The 26,952-nt window shown below is 42.4% G+C and overlaps 1 protein-coding gene across 16 annotated transcripts in view; it reads right to left on the minus strand.

The window, feature by feature from the left end:
* The window catches only part of SLAMF6 (SLAM family member 6), an 82,434-nt gene extending 62,482 nt beyond the window's left edge, over positions 1-19,952 (minus strand). For 9 of the 16 annotated variants that reach the window (XR_006061358.2, XR_006061360.2, XR_009600586.1 and 6 more), the window contains exons 1-7: positions 19,834-19,952; positions 7,589-7,912; positions 4,771-5,034; positions 4,170-4,289; positions 3,459-3,497; positions 2,189-2,268; positions 189-263 (exon numbers count right to left, since the gene is read on the minus strand). Coding sequence is in view for 11 of the 16 variants with exons in the window: in XM_060415249.1 (XP_060271232.1) it covers positions 189-263; positions 2,189-2,268; positions 3,459-3,497; positions 4,170-4,289; positions 4,771-5,034; positions 7,589-7,912; positions 19,834-19,939 (1,008 nt within the window). In the remaining 5 variants the exon portion in view is untranslated. The remainder of the gene's footprint in view (positions 1-188; positions 264-2,188; positions 2,269-3,458; positions 3,498-4,169; positions 4,290-4,770; positions 5,035-7,588; positions 7,913-19,833) is intronic. The other 7 variants (XM_060415250.1, XM_042256566.2, XM_027977099.3 and 4 more) reach the window with 4 other exon arrangements.
* Positions 19,953-26,952: the final 7,000 nt, after the last annotated feature.

Consider the following 26,952-nt stretch of genomic DNA (forward strand, 5'->3'; position numbering starts at 1 on the left):
TAAGTGTGGTGATCCTAATATTAATACAAGATAACTTCCTGGATGTATTTTAGGTGTGCCCTGAGACTTTCGGTATCCTGTATTTCTGGCATCTGTAAAATGTTCCCTTTACTATTACTATATTTGTGAAATCTTAGGTGTGAGAAGAGAGATAAGAATGTAAGAACAGCTGGCAATTATGGGCTTACCTCTTGGGGATGATTAACTTCAGAGTAGATTGTGGTGGAGTCATAGTTTTTCACAGGATTTGAGCTTTTTGTTTCCTATAGAACACAATCATATTGATTTGGCTTACATAAAGAGATATGTACTCATGCATACATATATTCACATAAAGAGATATAAACTCATGCAAACAGATATTTTCTTGGGAAAGGCAGTGTGACGAAAGAGGGATGATGTTAAAATTCTTCAGGAGGAAGGCTATGGAGTGTTTAGCAAGAGGAACTGGAAATCAAGCACCACTAGCTCTCAGATTGGTGAAGGATTAGTCATCTTTCCTGAGCCCCAAACTGAAGCACAACACTCCAGTAAACCAGTGGGCTCATGAACCAGAGAAAGACAGAAGGGTGACCTTGTTGGCAGGTGATGTGAAGGAAAGAAACCATTCTTGTCCTGCATCCAACTCTACTCTCTTTCCTCCATTTTTAAGAACTAACCTACAAGGACTTCCCTTGTAGTCCACCAGTTAAGAATCTGCCTGCCAAGGCAGGGGACATGAGTTTGATTTCTGATCTGGGAGGATGGATGCTACATGCCATGGGACAACTAAGCTCATGCGCCACAACTACTGAAGTCTGTGCACCCTGGAGCCCATGCTCTGTAACAAGAGGAGCCACTGCAAAATGAGAATCCCACACACTGCAGCTAGTGAGTGAGCCCTGCTCACTGCAACTGGAGAAAGACTGTGAGCAGCAACAAATACCTAGTGCAGTCAAAAAAAAAAAAAAAAAAAAAAGAAAAACTAACCTACACTACCAAATGGTTATTGTATTACATCTTTGGTCTCAGATCTTTACTACCTATAACTGGAGGTATTGCCTGCTCTATTTTGCCCCTGTGGTTCTAATAGCCTCGTCATCATGTCATTGGGGTCTCCTTGAGCATGGAGAACTGTTAGAATAGGAATACCTTGTCTTAAGAATGGCTCTGCTTGGAATAAAAAGCTTGATGATAACAGAAGTCCCCTGTGCTCATAGTTTTTGGCATTTTAAATGAACCTCTGAAACTCTCCAAAGTACCATGTTTTGCTAAAGAAAAAGTTAGCAAATTTGTTGGAGATTAGATTCTTGGTTTGTTGTGAGTGATTCATCTTGCCATCAAGAGAAAACTGGAAAGGCAATTGAAATAACTGAGGTGAGAGCATCTCTTCTTGTTTGCTATCTTTAAAGAGCCTTCCTTGCAAACATCTGTAAAGGGCTTTTTGAAGAGAGGTTTGTTGTGAAATCCAAGGTTTCTAGCTAGACCACTGCTTCCATTATTGAAGAATGCTGCCTCTCTTGACTTATTTTTCATTAGATGTGGAACTGGTCTCCCAGTATGTGTAGTGTTATTTAGAAATGCACCATTTGTAGGTGCTTTATTTTGGGGCTGATGAAGAATTACTGATGCATGGTGGGGAGTTCCTGATGCCTGACCAAGGCCATCCTGTTATGTCGCTAGAGGGGAGGGGATGATCGAGGGCTGCTCATGCCTTTAGTGTCTTTCACAGTTGAGGGATTGCCAATTCTTGTCACTCTTTCTCTCTTAAGAGGCTCTTCTGAGCCCTGATATTTCCCCTACAAAAGGATGAGAAGCCCCCTGATACAGAATTGTGTCCTTTGGGAACTCTCACACTTGACTGAACTTTATCCATCCAGCAGATATTTACTGGGCTTCATGCTAAGACACAGGGGAAGAGAGAGGAAGACAATTTTCACTTCCAGGCAGCTTGTAAGTAAGCTGAAGGGATATGACTTACTGATGCATTACATAGTTAGATTAAGCAGTGTAAAGCAGGGTATGAGTAAACACTCCACTGGCGTGAGACCAAAATGGTGTAGAAAGGTCCCACGCATAACTCTTGTCATTGCCTTCACTTCATCTCAGTGGTGTACACCTTTTGGATTTAGTCAGATAATTGTGACAAGTTCATGAATAATGACTGTAAATAATGACCATGATGGAGTATAAAGCTGAAAGTACTCACCTTGTTTGAATGGGTGACCTGCGCATACACAGTGTTCCCTGAAGAGAAGGAAGCGTACTCTAAGTTACTCACAGTCTCTGCTGTTAACACAGGAAGACACAGTCAATGGCTGAAGGACTCTACTCTGCTCCCAGGACCTTGTCAACCCCTCATCACTCTCTGGCGCCAAAGAGGTAGTTATTTGAAACATTGCCCTTCCTTAGGGTACATTCATTTTCCCAGTCTTGGGAGTTCAGGGTTGAACCAGAACATTTTCAGCCATTTGATCTATTTCTGACTTCATCTCCTGGGAGAACATGGTCTTGAGCTACCCTAAAGCCTCAGAGTCTCTCTAGATTCACAGGAAGAGAAGCTTCTGGGACAAAACAGCACTGGCTTCACGGGAGCTAGAGAATCTCACTGGTGAGCATAAGGGAGCCAGATTGCCTCACATATATAATACTGTTCAACTTTTCAGAGCTCCTTAGAGTGGGTTTGATTATATTAGAGATGAGAAACTTGAGGCTCAGAAAGTCTTACTGCCTCGGTGCAGATTTACACAGGAAATTTACAGGAAATGATCAAATAAGAATTTGAATGCATGCTTCTGACTCATAGCTCAGTTGGTAAAGATTCCGCCTGCAATGCAGGAGACCCCGGCTTGCTTCCTGGTTTGGGAAGATTCTTGGGCTTCCCTTGTGGCTTAGCTGGTAAAGAATCCAGCAATGCGGGACACCTGGGTTTGATCCCAGGGTTGGGAAGATCCTCTGGAGAAGGGAATGGCTACCAACTCCAGTATTCTGGCCTGGAGAATTCCAGGGACTGTACAGTCTGTGGGGTCACAAAGAGTCAGACACGACTGAGCAACTTTCACTTCAAACTCAATACCAAACCCTGGCTGAACAGAGTGACGGGGTCAGGCAGTCACCTTTGGGCATTTGATGCTCCAGTCCTGCCTTTACACTGCGCCTGCTGCTGATAATGGACAGGCCGTGAGCCCTTTCACTGGCACTTAGTCTCTCCATTGACAAGACGGGGGAATGGCCCTAATCCCATCCCAAGAAATTGCCTGAGTGACCAATTTGCTTTCTTGTAAGGGACCCTGTAGGTCCCACAGGGGCTAGACTTGCACAATTCCAGGTCTTCTTCCCTTGCACCATCTGGTCCATCTGAATAGTGACATTCTGACTGCCTCCTCTCTCATTATCTAGCCCTCTGATCAACCCCCTTCATTTCCATTTGGCTCTTGCCATCTGTTTAGTGACTGGGAACTAAGAGTCTGGAAGCTCACCAGGACACTGGGTTTGCTGAGTAGAGAATTGAAAGAAACCTGAAAAATAAAATCAGGAAAACTGAAATATGTGACTGTAGTGAGAGAAGCCTTCCATCCTCTACCCCTGTAGGTGTCTCTCTGGAGTAACAGCCCCCAACCCTTTGGCGCCCGGGACAGTTGGTGGAGGGGGTGGTTTCGGGATGGTTCAAACACATTACATTTATTGTGCATTTTATTTCTATTTTGTGGCAATCTCAAGATAGTCTGCCCTGACTTTAGGGTTAGAGTTCTCATTCTTATGAGAATCTAATGCCACCCCTAATCTACAGGAGGTGGGGCTTAGGTGATGTGAGCGATGACGTGTGGCTGTAAATACAGATGGAGCTTCATTCGCTTGCTCACTGCTGACTTTCTGCTATGTGAACTGGTTCCTAAGAGGCCCCAGATTGGGTGTCAGGGAATCCTGCTCTAGAGGATGTGGTGGGAAAGGGACCCAGAAGGGAGGGCAGGCAGACCCTGAGGCTGGGTCCTGCATTTTCTAGTAGGACAGTCTCCTTAGGAGATTAGCACATATGTGTTCACAGCCCAAGTGTCGTCCCAGTGGACTGACTGAGCCGAGTTTGCATTTTTCCCCCCTTTACCTGTCTTGTGCAAGACAGAGTCTTGTAACAGCCCCAGACTCTAAGTCTCTGAAGCCTGAAAGAAGTAACAATAAGAAGAAAGGAAAACCTGCTACTTTTCTCCTCTGAACAAATATAAATATCAATGCAATGAAGAATATACATGTCAAAACAACCACAATGATAATCCATCTGATATCCAGGTATTCATTTTTCCCATTAATAACACCTGAAAAGAGAGAGAGAGAGAAAAAAAAAAGATGTTGCACTTGAGATGCATTGAGTGAGGCCCAGAGTGGTATTTAGAGCCTCCACTGCATCTCAGTTAGACCATCTTTGGGGGTTGGGTGGGTTCATCTATACCCAGAGGTTCTGGGGGTCTGGGCAGGATTTCTGCAAGTGGGAGTCTCATTTAGACAGATAGGTCAGGGTGGAGCCTGGTAGAGACAGAAAGAACAAGCGATCTTGCCTTCCTAAGGACTTTTCTCCTGGGGTCTGGGAGGCTTAGAGAAATGGTTGGTGGAGGGGGAGGGAAAAGGAGAGCTCTCTAGAGGAGTAACAGACACAGAGCTCCATGGGGTGTCTGTCCTCTCCCAGCATCACTCAGCTGTCTCCCATTGGGCCACTGTTTTAGGAATCATAGAGGGCATGAGTGACACCCCACACCCCACAACACTCAAGGTCCTCAGAGAGACCTGAGACAGACTTACCTTCACAGACACTCTTGTCAGAGACAGAGGAGGATAAAAAGCTGACAGGATTCTCAGCTATGCAGGTGTAGGTCTCTTCACTGAGGCTCTTGGGGTCCCAGGATATAGAGAGATTTGTTTCACTATGATATGGAATTCCTGCAACCTGCCACCTGAATGAGACGTTATCATTTGGATTCTCCACAGAGCAGGTCAGCTGGATCTCACAAGTATTATTTTCAGAACGTTTGGTGTGATGGGCTACTTGTAAGTTGCTCAGTCGTCCTGTGTGCAGAGAAGAGGCCTGGATGAAGGACAAATGGCTTGGCTCGGCCCTCTGTGAAAAATCTCTACCACCTCCATGTTTCCATGTATCCCACCTGACACTGCTGTATACTCTGTAAATAACTCTGTGTGTGCTGCCTAATTGGTGGGATTGAGGCCTCTGGTGACCAAACGATGAGGGACATCAGTATGAGACAGAGTAGGCAGTGGAAGAGAGGGAAGGGAAAGACTGGAGTTTCTGCCAGCTAGTCAGGTGATTTTGAGCTGATCACTTTAATTTTTGGAGCTCTAGTTTATTCCTGGGGTCATTCTAGCCCTTGTTCACTGCCCCCTGTGTAAAGATAATTTGGAGACTATGCAGCCCAGCCTTAGACAGTTCAGAAACCAGAAGAGCAGCTGCATGAGCCCTGTTTCCTCCATTATCAGAATTTTCCTAGCTGGGATGGAAGATAAAAGCTTAACTTACTTGGAGAACCAAATTTCCCACAACTTTGTTGGGATATTGGTTCTCATTGGATCTGGTGCTGCCTCAAATGATAACAAAGAGATCTTGATGCAGAGTGTCAGCAAGTCAGAAAGCGGTGTGTTGAGAACTAAAGAATTAGGGAAGGAAGGAGTGAAGAAACAGAGCAAGCAAGCAGTTCATGGGAAGGAAGAAGTGCAATAGATTTGGGCATTTGAGAATGCACATGATACAGATACTTCTGAGAGCTGAGAGCAGAAAATATTGCCTAAAACTGTATCAGCAGCTGTGAGTCAGTGTGAACATAGAAGCAATACAGGAAAACCTTCTGACCTAGACTTGGCCCAAGGGTTGAAATAAACATGACCTAGTAAAAAATGGAATGACTCCAACTATCTCATTAGAAGAGATTAGGCAAAGCATTAAGTTTAGCTAACTGAGTAGGGGTTGTGGAACATACCTTATTTGAAAGGAATTTTCATGTCATGGCAAGAGTGGATTTGGAGTTAGGAAGACCTAGGTTAGAATCACGGCTTTGTCATTTACTGGCTACATGACCACGGACAAATTTTAGTCTCTGCTTGCCCCAATTTCTTCATCTGTAAAACTGGGCAATAATACCTACTTCTTGGATAATTATGAGGCTTAAATGAGATAGCACAGCAATGGCAAATGTTTGGCTTGAATGTTTACCTCCTTCAACCAATGTCTATTGCTGACCTCAAAAACCTATATTGATATCTGACTCCACTTGATGAATATATAATTACCTGCTTCACATTTCCACCTGAATATAATGTATATCCCCAAGTCAACATGTCCAAAAATATACTCCAGTTGTTCTCCACCCCTGAAAAGTAGAAGCCAAAGTCCTTGTGAAGGCTCCCAGAGCCTTAGATGACGTGGTTCCCTATTTCCTTACTGGCCTCGTTTCCTGTTACTCTCTATTACTCTGCTTGTTGATGTTTGAGCCTGCCAGACACAGGGAGGGCCTGTGCTGGATAGCTCTTCCCTCAGATATCTGCATGGTTCACTCTTTCGCCTCCAACTGGCTTTGGCTCTGATGTCATCTTCTCAATGAGGCTTACTATGACTCCTCCATTTAAAACAGACTGCTGCTTTCTGGCATTTCTGGTGGTCCTTATGTTGTTCTAATCTCTTTTTCCATGAGTTTGTCTCATGGCTTACTTATTGTGTTCTTTGTTCATATATAATGTGTATTTTCCTTATTGCCGCCATATCCTCTACCCAGAATGTCAGTCCCATGATGAGGTCAGAGATCTTTGTTTTGTTCACTGACGTATCTCAAGGGACTAAAACAGAGTCTCGAACATCATTCATGGTTAACAAATACGGTTGACTCAGTGAATAAACTTAACATGACTCACATTTTTCTTAACACTGAATCTTAGGCTACTGCTGCTGCTGCTAAGTTGCCCCAGTCGTGTCCGACTCCGTGCGACCCCATAGACGGCAGCCCACCATGCTCTGCCATCCCTGGGATTCTCCAGGCAAGAACACTGGAGTGGGTTGTCCTTTCCTTCTCTGAATCTTAGGCAGTTACTCCCAATTAATTGATATTGGCCCGTAAGATCAAATCTTTGCTATCCCTAGCTTAGTACACACAGATTAGTTGGTCAATGTTTTAAAAAGCCAGTAGTTTTTATCTTAAAATTCCTTTGCACAATTGTAAAACAAACATGTTTGTGTACCTTACATCTGTTTTTGTGTATGTGCTTTTGAAGGAGAGGCACTCCAAAATGCCCTGGGAATGTATTGGCATTCAGTCTCAAGAGTGCGGTTGTTGCAAAAGTTGTACTTGGTCTTCTAAATAGTCGCAGAAAAAACTTGTCTCAACAAGCATAATGGAGCCTGGTACAGGGTCAAGGAGTCATAAGATTTAAGTTCTAATCTCAGCTCTGTCACTAACTGCTGTGCAATGTCATTGAATTGTTTTGTTTCTGGACCTCAGTCTAGCTCCAAATGCCATACTTTTTACCACAAGTCTATAGTGCATATTTGCAGTCACATAGAATTGAAATATATACTATTTTTAAGTCCATACAAAATTAAGCCCAAATTTTGACTCACTGAAGATCTGCAGGTTATAATCGGTGTTCAGATAAGAGTTTGATGTGGTTATCTGGGCACGGTAATGTCCCACGTCTGCCATTGTCAGATTGTTGATCTGCAAGGAGTAGGACTTGGTGACATTCAGTTGATCTTTCCGTTTTGGATCAGTCACCTGTATTTTTGCTTCTTTTGGCGATATGAAGATGACAGAGTTTCCCTTGTGAAGCCAGGTGATGGACATGATGTTCTCTTTCTCAGAAAAGTTTGAGGGAAGAGTTACAGACTCCCCCAGGACCCCGTTCACAACCAGTGGGGGTGAGCTGTCTTCTGAAACTGAGTTCCCTGTGAAGACAGAAAGGAAACTGCTGTGACTTTCCCTTCCCTGCCCCTACTTCCCGCACCCTTTCTCCTTATGCTGCCAGTCTGTTAGAGCTCACTGACACCGAAGCCCAAAGATAAGATGAAGAGGAAAAGGGTTGGGAGGAGTGCTGAAGTAGACAATCACAGAGGCTCCACCAACAAAATGCCTGGCACCCTTGGTTGATGAATAGTTGGTCCCAGCCAGTCTACCTGTGACCAGCTAGATGCCACACCTGGGTCATAGCCATACTATCTGACACCAGCCTCTGAGTTATCTGGGCATGAGATGGAGAGGGACAACTGCATCCAATCCCTGGCACAGATTTCAAAAACTGCAACTCTTTACTGATGAAATAGAATTAAAGCTTGACATTTAGTAAATACCTGCTGTGTTCAACGTAGTAGGCTTGTGAGATTTAAAGGACTAATAGGAATTTACAGTTCTTATACTTTATTTCATCTGATACTGACAACAATTTTGACAAGTAGGATGAATATTATCATATCCATTTACAGACAAGGATCTGAGGCACAGAGTAGTTAACTAATTTTCCTAGGGTTGCCCAGCTAAAGAATAACAGAGTTGGGATTCAGATCCAACTCCTTTGACTCTAACTATTTTGTGCTCCTTGCATGATACCAGAAGATATCTTTTCTGCTCCCAAAAGATAATTGTCTAGGAGTTGAGAAGATAAAAACTGGTAAGTATAAATTAATACATATAACTTCAAAGTAACATGTAATGGTTACACTCTCATGAGCCTATCTCAGAGCCATTAATGTTTGAGCAAAAAAGGTGAAATGGTTACAATAATTTTTAAAGAACATTCTTCCTTAACATCCTTTGCCAAATTCCTAGCATTTATCATACTGTTTTGTAGCCTTCTGTTCTCTTGTTATCTTAACTTAATCATCTCATTTAATAGTTATCTTAATTATCTTTATATCTGAGCACAGAGCCTGACACAAAGTAGGATCTGGAAACATTTGAGTGAATCAATGAATAAGTAATCATTACCACTAGGATTCAGCAATATGTGAACTGAGAACCTCCATATGTTCAAGCTGGATTTAGAAAAGGCAGAGGAATCAGAGATCAAATTGCCTACATCCGCTGGATCACAGAGAAAGCAAAAGAATGCCAGAAAAAACATCTACTTCTGCTTCATTGACTACGCTAAAGCCTTTTTGACTGTGTGGATCACAACAAACTGTGGAAAATTCTTAAAGAGATGGGAATATCAGACCACCTTATCTGTCTCCTGAGAAAGCTATATGCAAGACAAGAAGCAACAGTTAAAACTGGGCATAGAACAACAGACTGGTTCAAAATTGGGGAAGAAATATGTCAAGCCTGTATATTGTCACCCGAATTACTTAACTTATATGCAGAGTACATCATGTGAAATGCCAGGGTGGAGGAATTACAACCTGGAATCAAGATTGCCCAGAAAAATATCAGCAACCTCAGATATGCAGATGATACCAGTCTAATGGCAGAAAGTGAAGAGAAACGAAAGAACTTCTTGATGAGAGTGAAAGAGGAGAGTGAAAAAGCTGGCTTGAAGATCAACGTTAAAAAAAAAGAGCTAAGATCATGGCATCTGTTCCCATACTTCATGGCAAATAGATGAGGAAAAAGTGGCAGCAGTGACATATTTTATTTTCTTGGACTCCAAAATCACTACAGAAAGTGACTGCAGCCATGAAGTTGAAAGATGCTTGCTCCTTGGAAGAAAATCTATGACAAACTTAGACAGCATATTAAAAAGCAGAAACATCACTTTGCCTACAAAGGTCCTTATAGTTGGAGCTATGGTCTTTCCAGTAGTCATGCACAGATGTGAGAATTGGACCATAAAGCAGGTTGAGTGTTGAAAAATTAATACTTTTGAATTAGAGTGCTGGAGAAGACTCCTGAGAGTCCCTTGGACAGGCAAGGAGATCAAACCAGTCAATCCTAAAGGGAGTCAACCCTGAATGTTCATTGGAAGGACTGATGCTGAAGCTGAAGCTCCAATACTTTGGCCACCCGATGCGAAGAGCCAACTCATTGGAAAAGTCTCTGATGCTGGAAAGATTGATAGCAGGTGGAGATGGGGACAACAGAGGATGAGATAGTTGGATGGCATCATCAACACAATGAATATGAGTTTAAGAAAGCTCTGGGAGATGGTGAAGAACAGGGAAGTCTGGCATGCTGCAGTCCATGAGGTCGCAGAGTTGTATGTGATTTAGAGACTGAACAATCACAACTATTATCACAACCTCAGCTTTCTTAAGACCCCTTAAGTTCTCAGGAGAGAATCTGAGTAGGGGAGGAAATGTCTCAGGATTTTTGTGCTCAACTCCTGGGTGAGCTCACACTTCCTCTCTCTCAAACTGTCATATGCATGCCTGTCATATGAACACTACTTTTCTCCTCTTACTACATTTTTCCATCAGCATTGTAACATGCTGTTGTTTGTCATTTGGCCCTTCTTCCCTCTTAGAATAACACACATGAATATCACAACCAAAATCTTGAGTGAAAAAAAGAAAATTCAGATAAAAATAGAATACAGTGGCATGTTTCCATTTATTTAAAGTTTAAAAACAAGCAAAATAAATTTATTCTTTTAAAAGTTGGGATAGGGTTACCTTTGCAGAGGAGGGAGGGAGAGCAAATAGGAGGGAGCATAGCGGGGGCTTTCTAGGCTGCTGGTTATGTGCCGTTTCTTAACCTATGTCTGGATACACAGATTTGTTCATTTTATGATGATTCATTGAGCTGACACTTAGGATTTGCAGTTTTCTCTATTTCAGTAAAAGCGGTTAAACAACAAAAAGCAAAACAAAATAATTGCAATGGCCTATGTGGGACAAGGGCTTCCCTGGTGGCTCAGATGGTAAAGAGTCTGCCTGCAGTGTGGGAGACCTGGGTTCGATCCCTGGGTTGGGAAGATCCGCTGGAGAAGGAAATGTCAACACACTCCAGGACTCTTGCCTGGAAAATCCCATGGATGGAGGAGCCTGGCAGGCTACAAAGAGTCGGACACGACTGAGTGACATCACTTTCTATGAGGAACAAAATGATCTGATTCTTTTTCTCTCTGGCCTAATTTCCTATAACTCTCCACGTTCTTTCCTTCCCAGCTCACATTATGCTGGCCTGGCTCTTCCTTGAAAGGCCAGGGCTGTACACTTGTAATTGCCTCTGTCTGGAATGCCCTTCCCCAAGGTGTCCACATGGCTCACTCTTTCGTCTCCATAAGGTCTTTAACTCAAACTTGCCCTCTCAAGGAGGTCTTCTATGACCACACTTTCCTCACCACCAGTTCTCACTGCTGTACACTCACTGCCTTTGAATTTTTCTCTGTAAAATTGTCTACCACACTTTATAATTCGCATATTTGTTTTATGTTCTTTTCCCCTTCCACTAGAATATAAGCTCCATGAAAGCAAGAACTTTTGTCTGTCTTGTTCACTGTGGTGGGCATTCTTGAACAGTGCTTGGCACATAGTAGGCCCTGGTGGTTCAGTGGAAAAGAATCTGCCTGCAGTGCGAGAGACACAAGAGATGTGGGTTCAGTCCCTGGGTTAGGAAGATTCCCTAGAGGAAGGCATGGCAATCCATTCCAGTATTCTTGCCTGAAAAATCCCACAAACAGATAGTAGTACCACAAACCTGGTAGTCTGCAGTCTGTGGGGTTGCAGAGTCGAACATGACTGATCATGAGCATGAATACTGTTAAGTGAATAAGTACATCTCCACTCCTTATCTTGGAGTTTCTGTGCCAAGGATGTTTAGGTCCAGTTCCTCTTGGTAAGGAATCTCGGCATATCCTGTGGCCCAAGGACTCTTCAGGAACAGTTCTTCTTTGTCTAGTACAGACTTTTTAGCTTCCTTTGTTTTTACAGATTGAAATCCTTCATTTATTTAGCAATCATTTTACTATTTGCTCAGCTGTATGGCAATTCAGTGAGTAAAAGCCTTAGAAATCATGGCATTCAGAGCATATTTATTAGATTCCTTTTATATACCAGTATCTGGGCTGATGACTGCGAATATAAATATGAATAAGACACTGTTTGTCTTCTGGGCTCACCTTGTGGTAGAGAAGCCTGACAGGTAAACACGTAGCTATGGTGTGGCGAGTTAGGCAGAGACCTAGGAAAGAGTTTGCTTCCATACTGCCCTTGCATCACTAATTTCACCCTGCACACTCAGTATCAAGTGTTTCTTTCTCTTAGCCATAATTATGAGGTTGCTTTCCTCTATTTTCCATACTCTTGAGTGTAGGGATTATGCTTATTATCTCTGTAACCCTAGCTTTTAGCACAATTTTGAGTCCAATAAATATCAAGGTGATAAGAGGTATATGCTCTCAGTTCAGTTCAGTCACTCAGTCGTGTCCAACTCTTTGCGACCCCATGAATCGCAGCACGCCAGGCCTCCCTGTCCATCGCCAACTCCAGAGTTCACCCTGACTCATGTGCATCCAGTTGGTGATGCCATCCAGCCATCTCATCCTCTGTCGTCCCCTTCTCCTGCTGCCCCCAATCCCTCCCAGCATCAGGGTCTTTTCCAATGAGTCAACTCTTTGCATGAGGTGGCCAAACTATTGGAGTTTCAGCCTCAGCATCAGTCCTTCCAATGAACACCCAGATCTGGTCTCCTTTAGAATGGACTGGTTGGATCTCCTTGCAGTCCAAGGGACTCTCAAGAGTCTTCTCCAACACCACAGTTCAAAAGCATCAATTCTTCAGTGCTCAGCTTTCTTCATAGTCCAACTCTCACATCCATACGTGACCAATGGAAAAACCATAGCCTTGACTAGACGGATCTTTGTTGGCAAAGTAATATCTCTGCTTTTTAATATGCTATCTAGGTTGGTCATAACTTTCCTTCCAAGGAGTAAGCGTCTTTTAATTTCATGGCTGCAATCAACATCTGCAGTGATTTTGAGCCCCCCAAAATAAAGTCTGACACTGTTTCCACTGTTTCCCCATCTATTTCCCATGAAGTGATGGGACCATACACCATGATCTTTGTTTTCTGAATGTTGAGCTTTAAGCCAACTTTTTCACTCTCATCTTTCACTTTCATCAAGAGGCTTTTGAGTTCCTCTTCACTGTCTGCCATAAGGGTGGTGTCATCTGCATATCTGAGGTTATTGATATTTCTCCTGGCAGTCTTGATTCCAGCTTGCGCTTCTTCCAGCCAAGCGTTTCTCATGATGTACTTACTCTGCATGGGAGCGCAAATAGTGAAAATGATGGGGCAGGAAGGGTTGGAGGTTGTCAGGAAAACACATCACAGAGAAGATACCATTGTAGTATGGCTTTGAATAAAAACAAGAGATCCTTCATTGCTTGATTATTTCAAGAATGCCCCGCTCTTTCTTTGCTCTGTTGTTCCCTTTGACTGAGACACCTTGCCCACATTTTCCCTTCAGGTGAGTTCCTATTTATCTTTTAAGGGTAAGTTCAAATTGCTTATATTTGTGGGGTTTTGCATCAGTCCAGGAGAGTAGAAAGGAGTTTGTAGTGGGAGAAAAGGAAAAGTTGTAGAAGGAGGAGAAGGGGTTGGTAGGAGTCGTTCCCTGCAGGTCTAAGAATAAGATTTAAACCCCTGTGCTCAAGGAAGGTGAAGGTCAGAAACTGCTTTTGAAAAAGCTCACAATTACTTTTGAAAAAGTTCAAAAGCTACTCTGAAAGACTTTGGACTGAAGGAGAGCTGTTTTGGGGTCCAGATGATGCAGTATGGCCCAAAGAGCACAAGGTCTTTTTCTCTACTCTACCTGGAATCAGCACTGGTGCTTTGAGAATGTCCTAGATCTGTATCTTTGGCATGAATATTGATGTTCTCTGCAGAACATTGAGGTCTCCCCTAAGTGGTTCAGCTGATAGCAGATTTTGTTAGGACTAGAACCGGAAGAAACTAAGAATTGGGAAGATGCCTCATGACTGCAACACAAGGCTGCTTTAGGGATACATGGGAAGTTCTCTTGTTAGTCACTGGGGGCCACTTGGAGTATGGGGTTGGTGCTGAGGCCTTGCTCATCCTCTGGTGTGGATGTTGACTCAGCAGAAATTTGGGGTATGTTTGTTTACAAGTTTCACTCACTCTAGGAACATGGATAGTGTCTTCATCAGCTTATTTTGCCCTCAGAATCTAGCCCAGGGAACCTGGAATACTGCATAGGTTGAGATTAGAATGTGAAGTGTCTTGAATAATTATCTGAATGTTTTTTTTTTTGAATGTAGTAAGACATGCGAAGAGTTGACTCATTGGAAAAGACTCTGATGCTGGGAGGGATTGGGGGCAGGAGGAGAAGGGGACGACAGAGGATGAGATGGCTGGATGGCATCACTGACTCGATGGACGTGAGTCTGAGTGGACTCTGGGAGTTGGCGATGGACAGGGAGGCCTGGCGTGCTGCGATTCATGGGGTCGCAAAGAATCAGACACGACTGAGTGACTGAACTGAACTGAACTGAAGAAAAACGGAGTATTTTTGAGAAATGAGAAGGAATAAAGAAAACAGGTAAGACTGAGCTGATTCTGGAAAAATGACAGAGAAACTTTGGGTAATCTAACCTAGGGGACTGGCTCAGGCCTATCTAATGGAAAGAGAAATATAGTGGGCTGTTTCAGCTCAGCATGAAACAAGTTCAGAAGGAGGGTAGAAAATATATGAATAGCCAATAAGCACACGAAAAGATGCTCAATATCATTAACTGTGAGGGAAATGCAAATTAAAAACTTCTATGAAATGTCTTTATATCTACTAAGATGGTGACTAATAATAATAACAACAATAAAAATAATTGAAAAATACGTTTTGGTAAGGATGTGGAGAAATTAGAACACATTGCTGGTGGGATTGCAAACTGGTACAGCCACTGTGGAAAAACTGTTTAGTGATCCCTCAAAAAATTAAGTACAGCATTATCATATGATCCAGCAGCTTCATTCCCAGAAGAACTGAAAACAAAAACTTGTACAAAAGTCTTCATAATAGCACTACTTGAAAAAGCCAAAAGCTGGAAACAATACAAGTGTCCATCAGGAGGTGTGTGGATGAATAAGTTATGGTACGCACATACAGTGGAATATCATTCAGCAACTAAAAGGAATGAAGTATCAATACATGATACAATAGGAATAAACCTTGAATACATTTTACTAAGAGAAAGAAGTTAGACATAAAAATTCACAGAATACATGATTTCATTTATATGAAATGTCCAGAATAGGTGAACTCATTGAGACAGAAAGCAGATTAATGTTTGAAGGGGGGGGGTAGTTGGGGAGGGAAATGGAAAGGGATTGCTTAATGAGTACAAGGTTTTCTTTTGCGGTGATGAAATGTTCTGGAGCAATGGTTACCCAGTGCTGTGAATTTACTAAATGTCACTGAATTTGTACACTTTAATATTATTATTTTATGTTTTGTGAATTGCACCTTAATGAAAAAAAAAAAAAAACAAAAAATGGAAGAAAGACAACAGTTTGCTTGTGCATGGAGACACAACTGAGGCTAGATCTGGAGTGAGATGGAAAACTGGGAGGCTTGGAAGGCTGGCAGTCCAGTGGGCACTGATTGCAGATTCTGAGAAGTGGAAAGACCCAGTCGTTCTTGATGATAATGACAAAATGTTAAACAACTCTCTGCCCGTGGTGAGCAACAATAAACATTGATAGGTGTGGATGGTTGGTAAGAAGTAGATAATGCTGCTCAGGGGAAGGGGAGTCATTGGATTATAGTCTGTGAGCAGAAAAACCTGCAAAATTTTTGGCTCAAAACCTCAGAATCATTTGGTTGGCCCATGTGTATTGGTTGTAACATATATTTCCTACTACTATTCTCTCTTGCACATCAGAATACCTGTATCTGCTTCTTGCAAACACAGTCAAAGAACTAGTTCTTATTTCTCCATCCTTCCAACCCCATTATGACTAAAGTCTTACATGTGGCCCATGGAACAGCGCTGGTGTTGCTTGAGAACTTGTCATAAATGCAGAGACTTAGTCTCCTTTCCAGAATCAGCATTATAATAAGATCCCCTAGTACTTTGTATGCATACTAACATTTGATAATGTTTCATGTTCCCTTTTCACTTTCATACACTGGAGAAGGAGATGGCAATCCACTCCAGTGTTCTTGCCTGGAGAATCCCAGGGAGGGGGAGCCTGGTGGGCTGCCGTCTATGGGGTCGCACAGAGTCAGACATGACTGAAGTGACTTAGCAGCTAACATTTGGTAAGTTCCCACCTAGAAAGAATTAAATGTAGAAGCAAGTGAGATTCATTTTCTCCAGGGCATGATGATGTTTGATCTCAATTATACCTATTGGAATTATTTCTTAACATGGTTTATCTTTACAGCTAAATTTCCTAAAAGGAGCAAGTTACGGCGTCTGGCCCCTTGAAAGAATATAGGCTGGCATGAGTCATCTTCCTTCATGCTTGCTTCAAGACTGATTTTATTTGTACCATACTCTAGTCACAGTGGTTTTCTTTCCCTTCCTTAATCATTCTGAGCTCTTCCTTGCACCAGGGCGTTTGCACATGTAATGTCCACTGCTTTGAATGCTTCTTCATTAGACTCTTCCCTTGTTTGACTTCTCTTTAAATATCAGTTGAGATGCTGCCTTTCCAGAAAATCCTTTCCACACCACCTCTATCTAAAGCAGGCCGTCTTGTTTTTCTATCCCATGGTCCTGAAACAAAGCAGGACCCTGTGGGGCTCATGGACACAGAAGCCTTTCTGTCCTGCATATCTTGTTTGTAGGGAATAGACTCCAGTCTTCATGACCTTTGAATCTTCCCTGGTGTCTCAGATGGTAAAGCATCTGCCTACAATGCAGGAGGCCTGGGTTCAATCCCTCAGTTGGGAAGATCTCCTGGAGAAGGAAATGGCAACCCACTCCAGTATTCTTGCCTGGAAAATCCCATGGACGGAGGAACCTGGTTAGGCTACAGTCCATGGGGGTAGCAAAGAGACAGACTGAGTGACTTCACTTTCACTTTCACTTTCACGACCTTCCCTGAGTTCCTAAGGGCAGATTATAACAGTTGCTAATCTGGGAAGGGAAGGGATGCAGACACAAGGGAGGAGCAGTTAAAAACAATGGTGCAGCCTTGGGCAGGGTCCTGGTTCTGCCTTAACGGATGCATAATATTTTTGAGCTCTTTATACTAATAGAACTAACACTCCCAACAAATGGAAAATGCCAGCATTCTTCATTCCAGATTAAAGGAACTAGAGAAGCTCTTCAAGAGGGCAATGGCAACCCACTCCAGTACTCTTGCCTGGAAAATCCCAAGGACGGAGGAGCCTGGTAGGCTGGAGTCCATGGGGTCCCTAAGAGTCAGACATGACTGAGCCACTTCACTTTCACTTTTCCTTTCATGCATTGGAGAGGGAAATGGCAACCCACTCCAGTGTTCTTGCCTGGAGAACCCCAGGGACAGGGGAGCCTGGTGGGCTGCTGTCTATGGGGTCGCACAGAGTCGGACACGACTGAAACAATTTAGCAGCAGCAGAGAAGCTCTTCTAGAAGACCACCTCAGGCCAGATTAAAGGAACCACAGAAACTCATCAGATTATCTGAGACCAGATTAAAATAGTACAGGCCCTGCACACACCCTAACCTTATTAGCAATCCTACCCTTGCTATAAAACTCCTCACCAAATCCTCCCAGGTTGGGACACATGCTTTTTGAGAGCAGAAGCCTGCTGTATCTCCCTTTTCCTGGCAAACCAGTAAAACTATCCTTTTCTACTTCACCCAGAACTCTGTGTCTGAGACTTGATTCGGCACCAATGCACAGAGGCCGAGTTTTCAGCATCAGTACCCTGCTTATTATCTTCTTAGTATCACAGTTTATAATTACAAATACATTTATGTGAATATATAGCTGTTTGTAAACTATGCAGCATAGCAAAATGGTTATGAATAGACTCTGGAGCCAGTCTCCCTAAATTATAACCTTGCAAATTACTGCTTTCTTCCTGGACCTCAGAACACCTGCACACACATTCGAGTATGTTTCATTTCCTATACCATTCACTTCCCCCACAGCAGTGTGACAGTAAACAAGTTACTCAAGCATTGTACGCCTTCATTCTTCTTCCTTAAAGTGGCGATAGGAATAGTGTATATTTCATAGGGCCCCTTATGAGAAATATTAATGGGAATGTGGAGAAAAATGGGAATTTTAACCTGAGGACATTCAGAATATTGAATTCTAGAGATGAGCTCAATTTTGCAATGAGGCAAAGACAGGGATCTCTTGTCTTTTCCTCCGTGGCTCCTGGGCCAGGGAGTAGCTCTTGAATGTAAACTTTTTTTCTCTTTCTGCTCTTGTACATATCCCCCAAGTTTCTGTCCTCCTTACAATTTTCTCCTTAGCTTTATTTATTATTTCTATGCTGTGAGTTCCAAGCCTCCAGCCTCAGCTCTACCTCTAGTCCTAAATTTCCAGCTGTTTTCAGGAAATCTCATGAATATCACACTGACATCTTAAAATTAGTAGGTCCAAAATTGAAATCCTCTTCTCATCACAGCTGCTCCCTCCTCCCCCTCCCAACTTTGTAAACTTTTTGGCTATTCTGTCTGAAATTTCACTGTCCCAATATTTAATCTCTCCTTTCCTTGCTTGATTTATTTCCTCCTTATCATTTATCACTATCCAATATACTTATTTGTTTCACTTATTTATTTTGTTTTTAGTTTGCTTCCTCTGCTAAAATGTTAACCCCGTGAGGGCTGAAATTTTTTTCTGCTTCATTCATGGTGTACACTCAGAAACTAGAATAGTGCCGGGCATCCAGTAGGTGCTCAATGATTGTTTATTGGATGACAATGAACTCTCTCCCCACTTCATTCCCATTGCCAGGTAATCTAGCTAATTCTACGTCTGTGGTGATTCTTGCTTCTGTCCTCTCTCTTGTGCTGCTACCATTTTGATTCAGTGGTCACTGTTCCTCAAAACTATCACAAGAGCTTGCCACCTACTGGCTAATGAAATCTGTGAGAGTTATTTCAAAAGGGGATAATAATAGTACAGACTCCTAGAAGTGTCAGAAAGCTTATGTATATGATGTAAGTGTAGCATTTGACCCAGTGCCTGGAACAATACAAGCCCACAATGGATATTAACTATTTTTACCTGCTACCCTGGGCTAGTTCTGGGATAGCTTTCTTGTCTTGTCTCCTACCCCTTCCTGTACTTTGGCCCCACTGGACCACTCGTGTTTCCCCAAAACCTGACATGAACCTTCAAGTTTTCCACATAATGGATAGCAGGGAGTGAGAAGCATGTAGGATCTGAGAATTCCTGTCTGGCAGAGTAAGTATTGCTGGACTAGCTAGTCCCTGATTTGCATCAAAGGAAAGGAAAGCTGGAGAGTAGTTTTTTCACAGTACGCAAAAACCATGAACACTATTTTGAGTGTTTTAGTTGGGTTCAGAAATTTCAGCTAAGCAGAACCATAGATTTTCAATATTTTCGATGAGGCTAAGAAAGAACATGTAGCCTACTTGTGATCACGCAGTAAGATAGTAGCTACTCTGGTGAGAAGGCTTCTTTTCTTAACCTTAGCTATCTTTATATCACAACATGCTGGCTATAAACCCCAGTCGTGTCTTAGAAAAGCTCATTTCCCATGCCCCAGCGTATAATTCATTTAAATACAGACACAGTTGAAGCTGTTAACTCTAAATGATCTCAGGTGGTAAGCTTTTAAGTTGAGAGGCAATGGCAGTTTATCAGGCACCTCTGTGAGCCCCACCGGATCCCTTAGTAGAGATACAGACAGACACCTAAATGTAGGTGATTTAGATCGCGCAAACTGCACAAAACCAGGAGTCAAACATGAATGACTACATGGGTATACTTCAGCATTTACCTGGGCCAAGGCGGGAGACAAGCAGGAGAGACAGGAACAGCCAGATCATGCTCTTAGCAGTGGAGAATGGTGTTGGAGACGTCAAGATAGTCAGCGTTCTTGCCATTCACTCATAAACTGAAAGTGCTTCTGATCAACGCTGCCTGTTTCCTCTCAGAGGCGTGGCAAGACCTTCTTCCCCCTCACTAAAAGTCCCAATTTTATTTTGTAAATTTGTTTATTTTTTTTCTGAGCTAAGTGCAAAAATCATGTGTGATGTGAACTGGAATCTTCACTACTGTAAAATTTAAAAATAATTACAACTTAAAAGTTGAGAGTTATGTTTTATTTGGCAGAAATTTTTAGGACTTCAGACCTGGGAGACAGCATCTCAAGTAACCCTGAGAGAAGTGTTCCGAGAAGGTGGTGGGGAGGAGTTAGGCTATATAGAAATTTGCAACAAGGGGCAGGTAGTCCGAACATCAAAGATTATTGTTACTTAATGAAATATCTCAAGTTAATGAATTTAGCACTTTTCTATGTATGGAAGATGCAAGAGTCTGGGCTTACTGAAATCATTCTGTTCATATGCATCTCAGCTACCTGGGGCCAGCATCCTGCATTTTTTTACATCCTTGGTTCCTTGAAGTGAGTGGAGGCAGCGTGATAGCTGTTGGACCACAGGTAGTCTTCTCTTTCATGGTTGCACTGGAGGATTGGAATCACTGATGACTGTGACATTCTTGTTTACTGCTATGGCAGGAAATACTCCATTTCTTACTATCTATATCCTTTCTTCTTTTATTTTGATTCTTTTTTTTTTTAATTGTGGTAAAACAAATGTCAACTACAAATTGGCACTTGCCATGGGCACTTGCTGTCTTCCTTTACAATGGTTAAATCATGTGTTGCTGCAGCTGCTGATCTTCAACAGCTCCTTAAAGGAGTTCAGGGTAGAGAATACAATGAGGCACCCTGTGCTCTGGGAAAAACTGGCAGGACAGGTCTTCAAATAGTTAGGTTGCAAGAAAGGAGACACCTTCCAGGGCTTGAAAGTGGGTTCTTGTCTAACACTCAGAAATGAGTGTTGTCAGAGGAGACACTTGTGCTGACAAAGAAGGAGTCTTTATTGGGAAGGGGTGCCCAGGCAGAGAGCAGGAGGGGAAGGGGACCTGAGAGGACTGCTCCACCATGTGGCTCGCAGTCTTGGGTTTTATGGTGATGGGGTGAGTTTCTGGGTTGTTTCTAGCCAATCATTCTGATTCAGGGTCCATCCTGGTGGCACACATATTACTCAGCCAAGAAGGAAGTCAGTGAGAAGGATTCTGGGAAGGCGGTAGGACACATGGCATCTCCTTTGACCTTTGCCAAACTCTTTTGGTTGGTGGTGGCTTACTAGTTCTGTATTCCTTTCCAAGACCTCCTGTTGTAAAATAACTCAAGCAAATGGTTCTTATGGTGCCGGGCCAGGGTAGGTGGTTTCAGTCAGTGTGTTTAGTCTAACAGATATTTTCAGGAGTCAATTTTATGAGCCCAATTCTTGTATCTCCTTATATCTAGAAAAACACTAAAATCCTTCCTGGTGACAACTGTTCCTTGATGTCAATCCAGGATTTTGGATTGACAAATACAATAAGCAGAAAGTTTCACCAGACTAGCAGAAAACTTCTGGGAAAATATGTGCTTGATTGCATGTATTTCTCCTTCACCAAAATCACATACATACCTACCTTCTCCCCCTGCCTCTTTGGAACAGTTTCTCAGAGCTATCTGAGGTGCTGTCTCCTGGGCTGCAGTCCTCGTTTTTGCACCAAATAAAACTTAACTTGCAACTCTCATGTTCTGCATTTTTTTAAGTTGATACAACCTAAATTGTATATTGTGGTTATGTAATCCAAAACTTACTGTTTTAACTGTCAGTTCAGTAACGTTAAATAAAAACCGTGTTTTGCAACTGTCAACGTTATACATTTCCAAAATGTTTAATTATCTTCAATATTGTGATTCAACTGTATCATTCAGATGACCGAATATACGTGAGATGGATATATCTGTCTCACGTATATTCGGTCTTTGTCCACAGTTCCTGGCTCACAGCTCTCAAAATCTTCAGAATTTCCTGAGCTATTAGAATAATGCAAACATCTTTTGTTATACTATTTGGTCCCTTGTCTTCAATTTCTGAAATCACTTTTGTTGTTCAGTCGCTAAGTCACATCCGAGTTTTTGTGACCCCCACGGACTAGAGCACGCCAGGCCTCCCTGTCCTTCAGTATTTTCTGGAGTTTGCCCAAACTCATGTCCATTGAGTCAGTGATGCCATTCAACCCCTTCTCCTCCTGCCCTCAAGTTTTTCCAGCATCAAGGTCTTTTCCGATGAACTGACTCCGCATCAGCTGGCCAAAGCCTGAGGAAGTATTCATTCGAACCTCTGATATGTAGCTGGTAAGTCCAAAGCCCAGGTGACAGCCTGCACTTGTGGTTGGTGTCTGAGGTGGTGGTGTGGGTGGGGGCTGTCCTGTAGGACTGAACCTGTAACCAAGCAGGACCCTATGGTGCCTTCCCCAGGTTCAACCTCCCATCCCATGTCTTCTGCCTGACTCTCTCTCTCTCTCTTTTTTTTTTTTTTGGTAGAAAAGTTTTATTCTCCAAGGCCTCCCCTGAGTCACAAAAGATGAATTGATCGAATCACAAGAATTGATTGAATTGATGGAAACTGAAGTAACAACAACAGCAAAATTTTGGGCCAGGAAAACTGGTAATGAGTCAAACTGTAAACCAGCCACAAAGCAGTCGCAGAATGTTGAGCTCTTCCCTGAAGGACATAGATACAGTGTCTGATGCACATTCCTGAATTGTCTTACAGGTACTAAAACCCTCACCAAACTGAAGAAGCTAATTAGATAATGACAATGAGCCCCCGGACTGGCTGGAGTCTGAGGACTTATGATGTTAACACCTGTGACACCACCCTCTTATTCACCATTAACCAGTCAGAATTATGCATGAGGTGATCATACAACCTGTGACTCCCTTCCATCACTCTGCCCTTTAAAAAGGGTCCCTGAGAGCCAGGAGGGATATCAGGTTTTCTGAGCATCAGGTGCCTGCACTCCTTGTTTGGCATCTACAAAAAACATTGTACTTTCTTTCAGCTTAGCCCAGTATCAGTAGACTAGTTTACTTTGCACAGGTGAGTGGACTGCAGTTTGGTTCAGTAACAAACCCTTAACTTATGGAACCTGATATTATTTCTAGGCAGAGAGTGTCCAAATTGGGCTGTATTATAGGCTGTCACTAATGGAATTATCTATTCAGTTCAGTTCAGTCACTCAGCCTTGTCCAACTTTTTGAGACTCCATGGACTGCAGCACACCAAACCTCACTGTCCATCACCAATCAACTCCTGGAGTTTACTCAAACTCATCTTCACTCAGTCGGTGATGCTATCCAACCATCTCATCCTTTGTCGTCCTCTTCTCCTCCCTCCTTCAATTTTTCCCAGCATCAGGGTTTTTTTCAGTGAGTCAGCTCTTCGCATCAGGTGGCCAAAGTATTGGAGCTTCAGCTTCAACATCAGTCTTTCCAATGAACAGTCAGGACTGATTTCCTTTAGGATGGACTGCTTGGATTTCCTTACAGTCCAGGGGACTCACAAAAGTCTTCTCCAACACCACAGTTCAAAAGCATCAATTCTTCAGTACTCAGCTTTCTTTAAAGTCCAACTCACATCCATACATGACTACTGGAAAAACCAGAGTCTTGACTAGACGGACCTTTGTTGGCAAAGTAATGTCTCTGCTTTTTAATATGCCATCTAGGTTGGTCATAACTTTTCTTCCAAGGAGCAAGGGTGTTTTAATTTCATGGCTGCAGTCACCATCTGCAGTGATTTTGGAGCCCCCCAAAATAAAGTCTGACACTGTTTCCCCATCTATTTCCCAAGAAGTGATGAGATTGGATGCCATGATCTTAGTTTTCTGAATGTTGAGCTTTAAGCCAAATTTTTCACTCTCCTTTCACTTTTGTCAAGAGGCTCTAGGTTCCTCTTCACTTTCTGCCATAAGGGTGGTGTCATCTGCATATATGAGGTTACGATATTTCTCCCAGCAATCTTGATTCCAGCTTGTGCTTCATCCAGCCCAGCATTTCTCATGATGTACTCTGCATAGAAGTTAAATAAGCATGGTAACAATATACAGCCTTGATGTACTCCTTTTCCTATTGGGAACCAGTCTGTTGTTCCTTGTCCAGTTCTAAGTATTGCTTCCTGATCTGCATACATATTTCTCAAGAAGCAGGTCAGGTGGTCTGGTATTCTCATCTCTTTCAGAATTTTCCACAGTTTGTTGTGATCCACACAGTCAAGGCTTCGGCACAGTCAATAAAGCAGAAATAGATGTTTTTTTGGAACTCTCTTGTTTTTTCGATGATCCAGCGGATGTTGGCAATTTGATCTCTGGTTCCTCTGCCTTTTCTAAAACCAGCTTGAACTTCTGGAAGTTCTCATTCATGTATTGCTGAAGCCTGGCTTGGAGAATTTTGAGCATTTCTTTACTAGTGTGTGAGATGAGTGCAATTGTGTGGGAGTTTGAGCATTCTTTGGCATCGCCTTTCTTTGGAATTGGAATGAAAACTGACCTTTTCCAGAGCTGTGGCCACTGATGAGTTTTCCAAATTTGCTGGCATATTGAGTGCAGCACTTTCACCACCTCATCTTTTAGAATTTGAAACAGCTCAACTGGAATTTCATCACCTCCACTAGCTTTGTTCATAGTGATGCTTCTTAAGGCCCACTTGACTTCACATTCCAGGATGTCTGGCTCTAGGTGAGTATGAGTGATCACACCATTGTGATTATCTGGGTCTTGAAGATCTTTTTTGTACAGTTCTTCTGTGTATTCTTGCCACCTCTTCTTAATATCTTCTGCTTCTTTTAGGTCCATACCATTTTGTCCTTTATTGTGCCCATCTTTGCATGAAATGTTCTCATGGTATCTAATTTTCTTGAAGAGATCTCTAGTCTTTTCCATTTTATTGTTCCCCTCTATTTCTTTACACTGATCACTGAGAAAGGCTTTCTTATCTCTTCTTGCTGTGCTTTGCAACTCTGTATTCAAATGAGTATATCTTTCCTTTTCTCCTTTGCTTTTTGCTTCTCTTCTTTTCACAGCTATTTGTAAGGCCTCCCCAGACAGCCATTTTGCTTTTTTGCTTTTCTTTTTCTTGGGGATGGTCTTGATCCCTGTTGCCTGTACAATGTCATGAATCTCTGCCCATAGTGCAAGCACTCTATCAGATCTAGTCCCTTAAATCTATTTTTCATTTCCACTGTATAATCGTAAGGAATTTGATTTAGGTCATATCTGAATGGTCTAGTGGTTTTCTCTACTTTCTTCAATTTAAGTCTGAATTTGGCAATAAGGAGTTCGCAATCTGAGCCACAGTCAGTCCCGGTCTTGTTTTTGTTGATTATATAGAGTTTATCCATCTTTGGCTGCAAAGAATATAATCAATCTGATTTCGGTGTTGACTATCTGGTGATGTCTATATGTAGAGTCTTCTCTTGTGTTGTTGGAAGAGGGTGTTTGCTATGACCAGTGCGGTCTCCTGGCAAAACCCTATTAGCCTTTGCCCTGCTTCATTCTGTACTCCAAGGCCAAATTTTCCTGTTACTTCAGGTGTTTCTTGACTTCCTACTTTTGCATTCCAGTCCCGTATAATGAAAAGGACTTCTTTTTTGGGTGTTAGTTCTAAAAGGTCTTGTAGGTCTTCATAGAACCGTTCAACTGGTCTTCAGCTTCTTCAGCATTATTGGTTGTGGCATAGACGTGGATTACTGTGATATTGAATGGTTTGCCTTGGAAATAAACAGAGATCATTCTGTCATTTTTTAGATTGCATCCAAGAACTGCATTTCAAACCCTTTTGTTGACTATGATGACTACTCCGTTTCTTCTAAGGGATTCTTGCCAACACTAGTAGATATAACGGTAATCTGAGTTAAATTCACCCATTCCAATCCATTTTAGTTCACTGATTCATAAAATGTCGATTTTTTGCCATCTCCTGTTTGACCACTTCTAATTTGGCTTGATTCATGGACCTAACATTCCAGGTTCCTATGCAATATTGCTGTTTACAGCATTGGATTTTGCTTCCATCACCAGTCACATCCACAACTGGGTATTGTTTTTGCTTTGGCTCTGTCTCTTTATTCTTTCTGGAGTTATTTCTCCACTGATCTCCAGTAACATATTGGGCACTACCGACCTGGAGTGTTCATCTTTCAGTGCCAAATCTTTTTGCCTTTTCATACTGTTCATGGGGTTCTCAAGGCAAGAATATTGAAGTGGATTGCCATTCCCTTCTCCAGTGGACCTCATTTCATCAGAACTCTCCACCATGACCTGTTCTTCTTGATTGCCCTACATGGCATGGCTCATAGTTTCATTGAGTTAGACAAGGCTCTTGTCCATGTGATTAGATTGGTTACTTTTCTGTGACTGTAGTTTCAGTCTATCTGCCCTCTGATGCCCTCTCCTAGGGCCTACCGTCTTACTGGAGTTTCTCTGACCTTGGACGTGGGGTATCTCCTCATGGCTGCTGCTCCTGACCTTGAACATGGGGTATCTCCTCTTGGCCACTCGCCACTCACCATTAGTATGGGATAATTCCTTATTTGTGTGAACCCTCCCCCCAACCCCTACCCCATCAACATTGGAACTGGATACAGAACATTTTGGAATCATTAAGCAATGACTCCCTGCTTACCTTGTCCTTAAACCTCTACCAACCTCTAATCTACATTCCATTTCTATGAATTATTTTTCTCTAGATAGCTCATATAAGAGGAATCATGCAATGCTTACTCTTTTGTGCTTGGCTAGTTTTACACAGCATGTCTTTAAGATTTATCCACATTGGAGTATGTATCAGAATTTTGTTCTATTTTTTTATGGCTGAATAATATTCCATCATTTGTATATATGACTGAGTCCAAGCTCACTCTACTTGTCAAACAACAGGTCAATTAATCAAGAGACAAGATGTTGAAACAAGGAATACAACTTTATTTGGAAAGCCAGCTGACTGAGAGAGGGGCAGACTAAAGTCTCAAAATAGCCATTTTATCAGGGT

The sequence above is a fragment of the Ovis aries genome, chromosome 1 (assembly GCF_016772045.2).
Source record: "Ovis aries strain OAR_USU_Benz2616 breed Rambouillet chromosome 1, ARS-UI_Ramb_v3.0, whole genome shotgun sequence".
NCBI classification, from domain to species: Eukaryota; Metazoa; Chordata; class Mammalia; order Artiodactyla; family Bovidae; genus Ovis; species Ovis aries.